Below are 14,132 nucleotides of genomic sequence, written 5' to 3'. Positions count from 1 at the left end.
ATATACCTAAACTTTTAACCCCTTCTTGACCACCCCAAGCACTACTTTAAGCACAAATTTATTAAGAACAGCTGAACGGATTTACACCAAATATTGAAAAGTACGCCCTTTGAGTGATCTTTTAACCTTATGCCAAATTTAGTTTAATTCTGTAGCAGAGAGCAAAGTTTCTTCTATGGAAATTAACATGAGTAAGTTATTAGCAAAACATATATTTATATATAATATTTGGAAGATGTATATAAATTCTGACATGAATTACATATATATCTATATGGATATATATCTATATTTAAATGCTTACTTGGTGTCAGAATTTATACAGTATACTGCTTCTAAAGATTATGACGGATTTATTAAAAGTTCAGACTTATCACATTTAAGATTTAATATCGCGCTGCAAGACTTTTCCCATTTAAAGACACGGGTGTAGGAAATGGTAATTATGCATGTATGCTAATTTAAAAAGGCATTATCAGCTCCAGTTTAATTAGCCACAACAGAGACGGCAAGCAAAGGCACTAGCAAGCCATTAATTTTACCATCATTTTTACCTAAGCTTCCTGGTGGGATGTATTTAATTGACAAATTCATTACTCCGAGGTGATCAACTCCATTGATGGCAGAAAGGCTCTGAAACATAAAAGCAGGTTGGGATGCAATAAATTAGTCCATCTTAAATTTGTCAGCAGTAAAAGTAAATTACTTTCAATGTCACTGCGACACACAGGTGGCTTATCTACTTTCCATTTCATCAGGACAATTTCGCTGTTCTGCTAATTTGAATATAAACTTGACTGGTTGCAGATGCAGTTGAAGGACAATATCTACCTACAAGCTCCTAAACGGATCACTCATCCCATTAGAAAGATACATGGCATAAAATTACTTCCTTGAGCAATTAACAACCATAAGTTTAATTCTACATCATCAACAGAGCGCTAAATAAAAGTGGTTCCTACATAATAAAGCACTGGCAACGCCAATAATTACACCTATCTTTTTTGTGAATGTTTGTTTATTTTCCTCATACGGCTGTTGTGCATGCACACGCATGTGCTGCACCCATCTTAGAATGATTTTTATTTAAAGCAAAATAAAAATAATTCCAAGATTAATTTTGTGCATTCGCAGGCATAAACTGCAGACATATTGGAATGGTATTTTTCTTTTTAAAAGAAAAATCATTCCAACCTGGTCACCATGTCTGCACATGGGCACACATGAGCGGTCATCTTGGAATGATATGAAATCCATTTAAATATGACCGACCGCCCATACAGAGGCAAGTAGAGACCCTCATGCAAGGGATATGGGGGAGGGGCATGCAGTGCTGATGGGGTAATATTTCATTATGAGAATAATGGGCTGCAAATGAGAGGGGAGAGCAGGGAGAGACAGAGAGAAGGAGGGGAAGTAATCGTTCTTGCACTGCAGCAATATCCTTTTGTCAGCAATGGAAGGATGCAACTCATCCAAATAAAACACAGTGAGACAGACTGGTGGGACAAATGCAAATGCACGGAGGAAAGGAGGAAAGCCATTGAATCAACAAAAGAGAACAGAAATAGGCATAAAAGTCATCAAATCATGAGCACAGAGATTATACAAAGGGCCTGATTATGACCTTGGCACATGGAATGCTCTGTCACAAACGTGACGGATATCCCACCCGCCGGTTTACATGTTCCATAGGATTTAATTTGTAATACAGCAGACGGGATATGTCACGTTTGTGATGGAATATCCCATCCGCGGAGGTCGTAATCAGGCCCTAAGTCAATACGAGATGCAAGTGACCTCTCATTCCTAAAGAGTTGTGTTGTTTATTTTGTGAAACGCAACTTTCAATTTGTATATCAGAGGTTGATTTTTCAACATTAACAATATTTACTAAGCATGCTTCCCTGGGAGCAGCAGGATTGTGTAACAGACATATATACAAATAACATGTCCTGCTCTAATATGATATTCACAACTGTGTGAAGGTTACATTTCTCTCGATTATACTGATACACTAGATACAAAGTATATATTCAATATAACCAACTGAACAATTTTGTTTAGAAAAGGTTAAAGATACACAAAATACATCAATACATAAGAGGATAATGAACATATGGTATATCACAAACATATGGTTACTGAAACCTAATGTAAATTCAGTTCTTAGGTGGAACACAAATAGGGATGCAAAAACCATCATTGTGAAAATGAGAGGATGGTCTGTTTCCTCACCGACTGTTGCTAATGATTAATGGCATTATCACTGCACTGTAGTGTGTTGACAGGTTGGGTTCTGTCTGCCTCGTCGCCGTTTGGATGTGAGTTAACGACATGAAAAGAGGGTGGGATACGAGTAAAAGTTGGAGAAGTTGTTTCCGAAAATGTTTTTTTATTTTTTAACCCGCATGATGTGAGTGGGCACAAAAAAGAGGTGTGCATGTACACTACATCCCACCCAATGTCACAACAAGTAAAACAGTCCAAAGTGTCCACAGGTGGGTGTGGTGGACAATTCATTGCTTTTAGTTGACTGGATGGTTAGTTGGCTGTGTTGCTTACTTCCTGGAGGTAGCTAGTCCACTGGCTGGTTACTTCCAGCACCTAACATCCTGCTTGGTGTATGTTCTAGGGCATTATACAATTGCAGGTGGATTTTCTGTCACCTGGCGCTGATGCTGCAGTGCTGATGAGAGTTCTTGCACACACTGCAGCTGGTAATGGATGTTGTTTTGCCAGGTACTATTGGTGCTGTTTTGGGGAGAGATTTTGGGCACTATACCTTCTTCCATCTTGCTGTTGTATGGAGAGAGGCTGCTCTTTTCAGATGGGACACTGGTAATGTGTTAGAAGCTCTCATAAACACAGGAACCTTTAGCCTTGATGAAACAAGGCTACCAGTTTATAGGTGTTACGTTATACTTTTCATAATGCGAAAACAAAGATACCCAGATGTGGGTCCCGGGCTCATTATGCCACTGGAACCAAGCTATAACCGGCTGAAGAGCCCATAACAAGGGCACAACAGGTCCTGGGTTGCTTATGTTCCAGTTCAAGGAGGACCTGGCTTGGCAGTTCAGGCCGGACTGTTCCCATGAAGCAGAGGATAAAGACTGATTTGCATATGGCAGAATCCAAACTGAGATAGCATGGTGGAAGAAAATGATGGATTGGGATGTGGCTCGAGCAATTAGCAGTGGCTGAGATTCATTCAAGCATTCCATCCATAACCTTATTGTTTTTGCATTTGACATCTTAAGTGCACTGGGTGTGTCCAGACGCTAGTCATTAGCTCACTGTGCCACTGGAATCAAGCCATACCCAGATGAGGAGCCCAGGACAAAGCCGAAATCGTCCCTGGTTGCTTGTGTTTCAGTTCAGGGAGGACCTGGCATGGCAGTTCGGTGTGCACTGTTCCCATGAGGAAGAGGATGAAGACTGATTTGGATATGGCTGGATCCAAACTGAGTTAGCATGGTGGGAGAAAAAAGATGTTGCCCACCTTCCTGTGGAATGATTCCTAGGAAATTACCTGGGGCGCTGTGCTTTAATTTGTAGGTGTGTCATAAGTGAAAGTGTGATAATTGGGCATATGTTCCCTGTCCTCCATTGTCTCTTCTTTGACTTATGATCTCTTTTTGAAACAAACCCCCTGAGATGAGATAGTGCCCCCCCAATCCCTGCATGCACAATAACCAGCCAAATGCATCAACTCTCACCTTCACACCACATCTGTGCTGTTCCACACATCAGTGCCTGTGTCAGCCAACATGTGCCTCTCAGACATGAAATCCAGGCGGCCATCTTGTACAATACTGTAATGGAGACTGGCCTCGTCCACCCATGCATACAATATACAGATAGCCTCTTCCCACCACACTCCCCTTCTCTAACTCTGCTTTCAACCTGTACCTTTCTCTGGACACTGGGTCCTCCCACTGTCTTTGAGAGAGGGGGAAGTTACTGCATTAAGCATAAGCAATGGTTCCATCATGGCTGACAGAGCTGCTGCTCAGAGTGGGCACATTCTACCCTCCGGTGTGTGCCAGTCTTGGAGGGGCAGCGCAAGCTGTAGCAGCAGCGTTGTAGCAATTATATTTACAACTCTGAACACATATTTACAAAAAGCATAAAACCAGACAATTTACACTTTTTGTAATATATCTGTTTAGTGTTGGAAATACATTTACATATTTTTCCTACGAACTTTTCCCACAGGTTTTTTCCATAAACTACAACTTTTGAACAGCAAGTACTCTTCACTTTTACTCTGGTAGTGCGGCGGGGTGTTTCTTACTATTGAATACCATATACTTTGTGGAATAAGTATTCGGAATTATCATCATCGTCAAAAACCTTCTATCATTTCACTTGTAAACCCTTCATGTTATGTTGAAATGCTCCTAGAAGTCTACTTTGCTCTTTACATGAATGGCTAGGTCGACAGTTGGAGTAAATGAATCCATTCAGTACGGGGTCATCTCTGCTCCTCCTTTCTGAGTCCATACCTAACATTTACTTACTTATTTGACAGGTTTGTGATGCAACTACACCCCAAAAGAAATAACCCACTTTATGTCACAACAGAAACAAAACATATGGATAAAAATAGGCATCCGTGTATCAAGGACGGTCAAAGAGGTTTCGCCAGAGACAGTTAAGAAGTAATTTTAGTTGTAAATGGTGGATTTTCTGTCAGAGAAAAGAAAGTTTGAGCCTTAAATCAGCAAGAGGAGTTTGAGAAAGTGGTAGGGACTTCTGTGAAAGACTGATTTAGAGATAGAGAACTTCTGAATCTTGGTGCTTCCAATTACAAAATGTTCCTGATTCTGAGTCCTCTTTGTTCACCTGAGATAATAAATAGGTTTTAGAGCTAGGCGGATTATTCAGATGATTGGCTTTGCAAATTAGGCAACCAATGTTTAGTTTCATTCTCGGTTTGATGAGTAACCAGTGCAAATGTACATTTTTCTGGATTGTGGCGTTATGGCTGACCATTTTTTGTTTGGGAGATGAGTCTAGCTGTCATGTTGAAAGCCTTGAGAATGTTGACTGAATATTGGCAATTTGAAAATATGTGCCATTGCCTAAAGCTCTGCTCAGAAGCCTGCACCTGACACTGGTGCACAGAAAACCAAGGATGCATAATCTAGAATCCACCTCATGCCTCTTTAAATGACTACCAGACACTATCTGCCCCTTTATGTCTCTCTTACAGGTTCCTGCTTTCTCCCTTTATGAAGGTTTTTCCGTCTTTATTTTTCTGATTCTCTTGCTCCTGGGAAATACTGGATGAGTAAAAATAAATGCCAACCCCGAAAATATTTTGCTGGTGTCCCCCACCGGCTTAAATTAAGCACTGTGTATCTCCTGCTTTTCTGCCCCTGCACTTCCTTCTTATTCCATTTTGCATAACCTGCTATTTTGGAGCCTTCCTGTATACCTTACCCACTCTTGGGCCATCTCAAATATGCTCTCTTTAAGGGTCCATCTGTGTAGCCCCTTCCCTTCTTGAGCCATCCACCGCCTTTCCCGGACCTTCTTGTTTATGCCTCCAATTTTAGACTATCTCTATAACATCTCTTTTTTAGGATATTCTTGATGTATCCTCTAACTTTCTGGGGCCGTATCTAATGCGGTCCCAGGATGCTTGTTTCCTGTCCAGGGAGGACCTGCCCTGGCAGTTTGGGCTGGATTGTTCCCATGGGGTACAGGGTCAAGACTGATTTGCAAATGGGTGGGTCCAAACAGGGGTGACGTGGCAAGCAAAATAACGATGGATTAAACCAAGCTCTGTGACTGGGGGTGAGTGTTTGAAAAGTTTCAACACTCCGTCCATCATTTTATTTTGTTTTGTGATGTTGCTTAATAAATAAATAACCCTTACAGAATGTCCTATTTTCCAACAAACCAGAAGCATTATTGCCTTTGTTAGACTATATCTGCATTTACTCTCTGATGCAGCCATATTCAGAGTGAATCAATATATTTGTCAAAGCTGTTATAAGCAGAGTGTCTTAATGAACTCATAGTTACATAATGCCGTCAGCACTATACTTACCCGAGGCTTCAGCGTGTACCAGTTCAGTTTTATATTGCTCCAGTCCCAGCTCGCTAAGTCGATTTCCATCTCTCCCAGAAAGCTATTGCGCCCAAGTGGGTCATTGTGCCACACCGAGAGGTTTAATTTTTGGATCAGCAAAACCATTTTCTCTATTTTGTACTGCAATGGGAGAAAATGAAGAACATGTTAGAGGATTTAGGGCCAGATGTAGCAAGCAGTTTTGCCCATTCTGTGTCTATTGGAAAATGTGTTCGTACATACGGCCCTTAGTTCTTATTTACGTTCTGCACCAATTAGCTTTCTCTACTTGTACCTGTATTTATTTATATATGGCTTTTGTAAAGCCCTATATTCCATGCTTCTGTGTCATGGGACTCAAGCAGCTATTCAGTGATGAAATCAACGAGGGGAAAACTGGTCTTGGGTTGCTTTTGTTCCTCACTGGAATGGACATGTCTTTGCAGTCTGGACAGACTATCTCACATGTTCTGCCCATCTCTTTTATCATTCTCAGTGAAATTTCCAGGTATGATGGAGTATGCCCAGACGTGGACCCTTTGCTCACCGTGCCACAGAACTCAAGTTGTACCTCAGATGAGTTCCACCGAATTAGAAACTGGTCTGGAGTTGGTTTCATTCCATTTTGGAAGGGATGTGGCATTGTAGTTTAGGATGGACGTTTCCTACAGGATCAGAACCAAGCCAGATTTCCCCATATGAAGTGGCCCAGTGGATAAAAAACAATAGAATGGAATGTGGCCCAGAGTGACAACCAGTGGCTGAGTTCCATTTGTGTATTTCATTCATCACTCTTTTATTTTACTCAGGAGACACCACATCACTAGTACCTCAGCATACCTTCAGGGTAGACTGATTTGAGAAAGAAGGTAAGGTGTATTACATTGAGTTGAAACATAGAGGCAGTCTCGTCCCAGTCAGAGTGCTTGTGCCTTTTCTGGATTCCATGGATGCATTCTTTACTCAAAAATGGAACAACCTCAAATATCAGTACTGTGGGCATGAAAGGACAGTATTTTGCTTCTGACCAGCCCATGAGCGAGAAGTGTATGTGGCATCAGAGTTTATTGTGGGTCTATATTTGGGATGAGCCCGCTTGTCTTTTTTCCCTTTAAAAAAAATAAAAATGTCCCAGAGACTCTCCCCCCCAAACATTTTTAAGCCCACAAAATGCAATCATAAAAACAATGTTAGAAGAAAGACTCTCCGGCAGGCTGAATGTTTTTGACCTTTTTAAAAAAAAATGTATTTAGTTATTTTGGCATGTAACATCAACCAATCTTAAACCTTGCAGCATCGACATGGAAGCAGTACGACATCATGCTTATGTTGACTATGACCAAACAATTGTGTATGAAATCAGACTAAGGAGCATTCAGTTGGGCTCCACTCCACCTGGGGGCAGTGGTGGCTGGTAATTTTAGGAGGGAGGGGGCGGACAGAACACACACACACTCACACTCATTCATAGGCGCACACACACAATCATTCACAACACTCATTTTCAAAAATTCAAACATACATGCATGCACAAAACATTCATTAAAACACACTTACCTTCAGCTCAGCCTCCGAGATCCCAGGAGGGTTGGGACTGCTGTTAGCAGTCCCACCCTCATTACAGAGTGAGATGGGGTCAGTGAGAGTGACCCCACCCCACTTTGTGGAGATGTCCTATATATATACATTGCACGGGGATACCCCAGCAAATTTACTCAAGTGTGGGGGCTGGGAAGTATTGGAAGTATTGGAAAGGCTGAGGGTTGAGGCGGAATCCAGCGGTTCGGGATCGACATCATGGGCCACTATACAGTACTGTGTTGTTTGATCATGGGAAGCAATATTTAGATCCTACCTGACTGCCAGACAACGTGTCACCAAAGGAGAGGGAGTGAGGAGTTACCACAAGGTTATGTTCTTGTCAGCTGTACAAAAATTTGAATTAAAAGGTTCAAAAACAAATAATGCTAATTGCAGTTATGAAACAGCTAGAAATATTATCCTTTCTAATAGTTATTCAAAATCCATATTAATGGTAAAATGAAATTTATAATAACTATTAGGGAATAGGTACTTTTAAAAAGCTACATTTTCACTGCCTGAAGCTTCTGAAGGCTTATATGCATGAGCTCCAACTGTCACCTGGCAGCCCCCTTGATGATGATTGAAAACTGCTCCCAGAGCAGGACAAAGCCCTTGGTTAAGGGAAGTGACACTGGGCCTTGATTGACTTTAGCAGGCATACCCAAGCAAAGGCAAATGCTAGCTGACACCTGAGCAAGCTCTTTGTTTGTTCCCCTACTCAGGCAGGCAACAATCCTAGCACAAGAGGAGTTGTCCCCAGAACTGCTTTAGTGTGACCACAGAGGAAAGGTTGCTCATTTCCATGGCCACACCTCTGGAGTGGGCACTCAAGCTATGCATAGTGGAGGAAAGGTTCTGCTATCTTGGTTGTAGGTAGAGAAGGGCATTGGGTATTTTTTGCATAGAAGACTTGACCTGCTCTCACTGTTGTACCCAGGAAAAGAAGTGGACCCAAGAAAAAGAAGTGACCTTCTGTTCAATTCAAAGGGACGCAATAAACGACAAGAGGTCTTATTGCAATTGCCCAGTTGGCCAGTTTCAACAGACCTGTCTTGGGTCCTGCTGCTGGCCTCTTCTGGAGTGATTCTTGACCCCTAAGTGTTTTGTTACTAAGTTCCTGGGACCCTTCGCTGTGTAAAAGCATACTAACATCTCCTGAAACCTGGACGACCTCCCGGAGGACGAAGACCATCCTGCCAAGACAATCCAACAAAGGTGTTTGCCTTTTTGCTCTAGGTTGAAGAGTCAGGATTCTCCTGCTCAAAGGTTTTTATGCACCAGCAAATCCGATTCAGCAGAGCCTCATGGAGAAGGTATCCGGCCTCCTGGAGCCCTGTTTGGCAACAGCTTGCAGCCTTGCCCCATTGGAAGAATCCAAGCTCCCAAAAGTTGCCAAGTTATGGAAAAAGATCAGTAAAGGTCTTTAAGATTCTGGACTTTTACATGTAAATGGGTCTTTGTACATTGTAAAAAGACATTTTGTGGTTGCAAAGCTCGTGATTTCTCAAATTTCAGGCTTTTCGACGGCAAAATGTCTTTGTACACCAGGTGTCCTGAACCCCATGTCTTACCAACACAGGCAGATAACCTGCTCTTTTCCCAGCTTCAAACAATCACCTTACACAGCATGCAGAAAAACAACATTAAAAAATGACCGCATTCTAAGCAATCTAATTGCCTAGCTAATCCCATAATTATTTATAGTCTGCTGATAAAAATGTTTTGTTTTGAAAATAGTTTCAATACTACTGCTTCAACAAACGAAGAGAGGAAAAGTAAGCAGAGATTTTAAGTTCAATAAAAAAAAACAGTCAAGTTGCACAAAGAATATTCTACTGTACAGTCCTCTTCATTGCAGGTACATTCAGAGTCAACAGTCAGAGCCACAACATATGTTGTTCTTACTCTCAGGATTTCATTGTACACAGGGTTGATTGTTCTCCTCTTCACTGAAGTCTTTCTCTTGCCCATTCGTGCTTTGTCTGGTAGAAGATACGTTTTGACATACCTGAAAAACACACATTTCACCTCGTAAGAGTTTAATCTCCAACAGGGCTCAGTTAGTAGCTGTGAACCTTGAAATCCTGCGTGGTATGTGAGTTAACAAAGAACATGTGACTGATGGCTGGGAGCCTACGGAAGCTAATGAACTGACCAACACTAGCCAATTTGTACAATTATAATCCTTTCAGTCAGATGGCTTTACTAAACGCAGAATTTCCATCAAAAAAAGTTTGCCCTCAAAAACTGTTATTTTCTTGTACACTTTTTAATTGATCGTGACAATTTACATTCTATTTCTTAAGAAGTAAAAGAATGCAACCTGTACGTTTAGATGCTCACAGTTAGGTGTAAGATACAACAACATAAATGAAGACACTGGATTTATTAAAATGAGGATGGCTAACAAGGATTCTAGACATGTGTAACTAATTCTATACAGTGCAAGACAAGTACCTTTCTTAGTCTGGTCGAGCCTACCAGGCAGCATATTGCCTATGAAAGACATTTTGTAGGCTTCCCAGAACATACAGAGGCTTGCAGCCCACCCACTGCTTACCATGGGTTCGCTTACTGTCAACCTTATTTGCTTGCTTTCTATTGAATGGCTTTGTTTCAGCAGTTTCATTATTGTGTTAGTCTCTCTCGGAGAGCGCAGCCTTTTTACCATCTCTTTGATTGGCTGGCTCTTCTCGCTATGGGGGAACTTGTTTTTTCTTTTTGTTTAAGCACTCCATGAGAGTGTACATATTTTTCATCTGTCTTCCTTGCGTGCTTTTCAAGCTCCTTCCTCTTTCTCTCTCTCCCATGTGCTTCTCTCCACCCACATGCACTCATGCTGTTCTCTCTTGTCTGTGTGCTTCTCTTCCCTGCGCTTCAACATTGCTCTATTTTGCCGTGTTTTCTCCCTCGTGTTCCTTCTTCTATCGTGTTGCTTTTGCCACAGCCCACCCTGCTGCTTAACCTGCAACTCCTCATGTAACCATTCATCCGTTTAATTTTTTTTTTTAAGTGCTTTCATGCTTCATCTTAAAACCAATCCACCTTGGATCAGTGAATAGAAATAGAAGCCTGTGCTCTTTTTTAGATCGCGTATGTGCGCTGAATCCATGGGTACAGCTATAAAACAACACAGCTGTCACATATTTTGCTTTTTTAGCCACACAGAGTAGCAGCCGCCATGCTGCACAACATGGCTAAAAAATATGGCAAAACCAATAGGTCTTCTAGGAAAGATAATTGGCTTTGCCAATGCTTGCTTTTAAAGTAAATCGACTCAGAAATTCAAAGTTTATTCTATCCCGAGGTACACTGCTTTTAACCTTATTGAAATTAGGTAAAATTAATACCGCAGAGCATCAGATGTACCCTAAGCAAGGAAATAGGCAGAAAATTAAACTACTCCCCACTATGAACCAAACATTTAATGACAGTGAATGCCCAAAGCAAGTAAACCCAAAACTTTCTAGATTTAGGGCCTGATTTAGATCTTAGCGGTTTTACAGCCAAGCCATGTTGGTGGTGGGCCAAAAAAGACTGTCAAATCAGCAGTGTTCTCCCCCGACATATTTAGATATATTGCAGCGAATACAAAGATTGCCACGCCGGAGTGCTCTTCCTAGCTGTCAGGCAGGCGGATTCCCGCTAGCCATATTTAGATGTTACAGTTGGACAGACTGTGTTCTGCTGGTGGTTTGCTGATGGAAGGAGGACACCCCTCGGCCCCATGGACATTGGACAATGGCAGTGGCCAAAGAATATAGGGAAGTCACACACACATTCTACCCTTCACATATGCGTCCTCCTGCATCCAACACAACACAACCATTCCAACTACAGACTCATCTACACAAACACACACATGCACAACTACACACATCACAACAGCGACTGCCACACAACACTCACCTGAATTCTGCACACAGCAACACAACACAACATACACAACAATATCCACACCATATGCAAGTAGCACATGGACTGACACAACCACATCACCCACTACACCTCCCTCCATCTCACTCAACCAATCGCATCAAAAACACACATATACAGGTACTGACTCGTACACACAACTTGAAGCACAACATGACAGCTACAGGTCCCCTTGCAATGTGCACACCGCGGCACAGTTGACAAGTGTGAATGTACCGTCATTGTGGTGCCAGCATTCATTTGGCAATGAATACTGGCATCATAATGACAGTTGTGTATGTGTTGTGAATCAGTGTGTCTCCATCCCTGTCTGACCCACATGTAGAAATTAAGCAGTTATAGTTAGACTTCTTTCAAGTAACTAAAACTCGTGCCCTAAGGTAACTATAACTTGCGCTATCGCCATGCACAGCTAATTACTCCACATACTATATCACTGATGACATATTCTATGCCACCTTTCATAATTTCACTGCAACATCTGCAATAAACTTATTGATGAGACAACTGTGCATGGCGTAGGTGCGAGTTATAGTTACCTTAAGGCTCGAGTTTTAGTTACTTGAAAAAATCTCTAACTATAACTGTTGAATTTCTATGGTTTTTGTTAGAAATTGGGTCTTTGGTTGGCAGTCAGGTTACCCCAGTCCAAGCAAGGACCCTCGCTCTAGTCAGGGCAAAGGAGAATCACCCTCAGTTAACCCCCGTTCACCCCATTGGTTGCTTGGCAAGAGCAGGCAGGCTTAACTTCAGAAGCAAGGTGTAAAGTATTTGTACCAACACACACACACAGTAACTCAGTGAAAACACTACAAAATGACACAACACAGGTTTAGAAAAATAGATAATATTCATCTAAACAAACAAGACTAGAGTGACAAAAATCCAACATACACACGTCAAGTTATGAATCTAAAAAGCAAAAGGGTCTTAAATCCTTTAGAAAACAGTGAGAACATTGTTAGCGTACAAAAGTACCTGGGTAGAGTCAAAATAAAGCCGCACGAGCGAGTGTGCATTGGAAAAGGCCAGTGATGCATCGATTTCTCACTAGCAAGCGAGAGCATGCGTCGTTCCTCCTCCCGTCGGGTCGCCCTGCGTCGTTTCTTCTCTCCCGCAAGAGAGCGATGCGTCGATCCGGACAGGCACCTCGGGTCCGGGCAGGCTTTGCGTTGAGTTTCTGCGCCCAGTGATGTTGTGTTGAAATCCGGTTGCACGGTGTCAAGAAAACACGTTGCATAAGGGCTTGCGTCGTTAACAGCAGCTGCTGCGGGTGTTGCGTGTCATTTCTCCAGCCACGTTGCGTCGATCTCCCAGCTACGATGCAGGTGGAGTGTCGATTTTAGCTGCAAAGCAGGTGGTGCATCAAAAGTTTCCGCGCACAGCAGTCTTTGAGTGGATTTCTGTCCTTTTCCACCAGCTGCACCTTTTAAGGGCCCAGAGACAGGTTAGGTCACCATCTTGCAGGCAGGATTCTCAGCAGAAAGCCCAAGTGCTGGCAGAGAGAAGTCTTTGTTGTCCCTGAGACTTCAACAACAGGAGGCAAGCTCAGTTCAAGCCCTCAGAGATTTTTCACCAGTGGGAAGTCACACAAAAGTCAGTCTTTGTCCTCTCTCAGGCAGAAGCAGCAACTGCAGGCCAACCCAGCAAAGCACAGTCACAGGCAAAGGGGCAGTACTCACAGAATGGTTTAAGCAAGAAAAGTGGCATTTTCAAACGCACAAACTAAAAACCAACTTCACTAAAAGATGTATTTTTAAATTGTGAGTTCAGAGACCCCAAACTCCAAATGTGTATCTTCTCCCGAAGGGAATCTGCATTTTAATAATATTTAAGGCAGCCATCTTAACCTATGAGAGAGATAGGCCTTGCAACAGTGAAAACCGAATTTGGCAGTATTTCACTGTCAGGACATGTAAAACACATAAGTACATATCCCACTTTTAACATACACTGCACCCTGCCCAAGGGGTTGCCTAGGGTCTACATTAGGGGCGCCGTACATGTATAAAAAGGGAAGGTTTAGGCCTGGCAAGTCGGTACACTTGCCAAGTCAAATTGGCAGTTTAAAACTCCACTCACAGACACTGCAGTGGAAATGTCTGAACCATGTTTACAGGGCTACTAATATGGATGGGACAACCAGTGCTGCATGCCCACTAGTATCCTTTGATTTACAGGCCTTGGCCACCTCTAGTGCTCTTTACTAGGGACTAACCAGTAAATCAAATATGGCAATCATGGATAAGCCAATGTACACATATAATTTATACAGCGAACACTTTCACTTTAGCACTGGTCAGCAGTGGTAAAGTGTCCAGAGCAAACAAAACTGCAAAAACAGAGTCCAGCACACAGAAACAACCTAGGAAGTAGACGCAAAAAGTTAGGGGAGACCATGATAATGCTGCCTAGTCTAACAGTTTTGTATGAATAAATTCAGAACCTAACTATAACATCCCTGTAACCTTTGTTTTTTTCAGTTAATTTCTATGGTTTTTGTAACATATAGTAATCTTCATTGCGA

The 14,132-nt window shown here is 42.1% G+C and overlaps 1 protein-coding gene across 4 annotated transcripts in view; it reads right to left on the bottom strand.

Annotated features, from left to right (window-relative positions):
* The window catches only part of LOC138262001 (synaptotagmin-like protein 2), a 482,740-nt gene that overhangs the window by 69,982 nt on the left and 398,626 nt on the right, over window positions 1-14,132 (bottom strand). For all 4 annotated transcript variants that reach the window (XM_069211640.1, XM_069211648.1, XM_069211658.1 and 1 more), the window contains 3 exons: window positions 9,575-9,677; window positions 6,065-6,226; window positions 555-633 (listed from right to left, as the gene is read on the bottom strand). In XM_069211640.1, coding sequence (XP_069067741.1) covers window positions 555-633; window positions 6,065-6,226; window positions 9,575-9,677 — 344 coding nt within the window. The remainder of the gene's footprint in view (window positions 1-554; window positions 634-6,064; window positions 6,227-9,574; window positions 9,678-14,132) is intronic.

This window comes from Pleurodeles waltl, chromosome 2_1 (genome assembly GCF_031143425.1).
Source record: "Pleurodeles waltl isolate 20211129_DDA chromosome 2_1, aPleWal1.hap1.20221129, whole genome shotgun sequence".
NCBI classification, from domain to species: domain Eukaryota; kingdom Metazoa; phylum Chordata; class Amphibia; order Caudata; family Salamandridae; genus Pleurodeles; species Pleurodeles waltl.
This window is presented reverse-complemented; position numbering and strand designations above follow the sequence as displayed.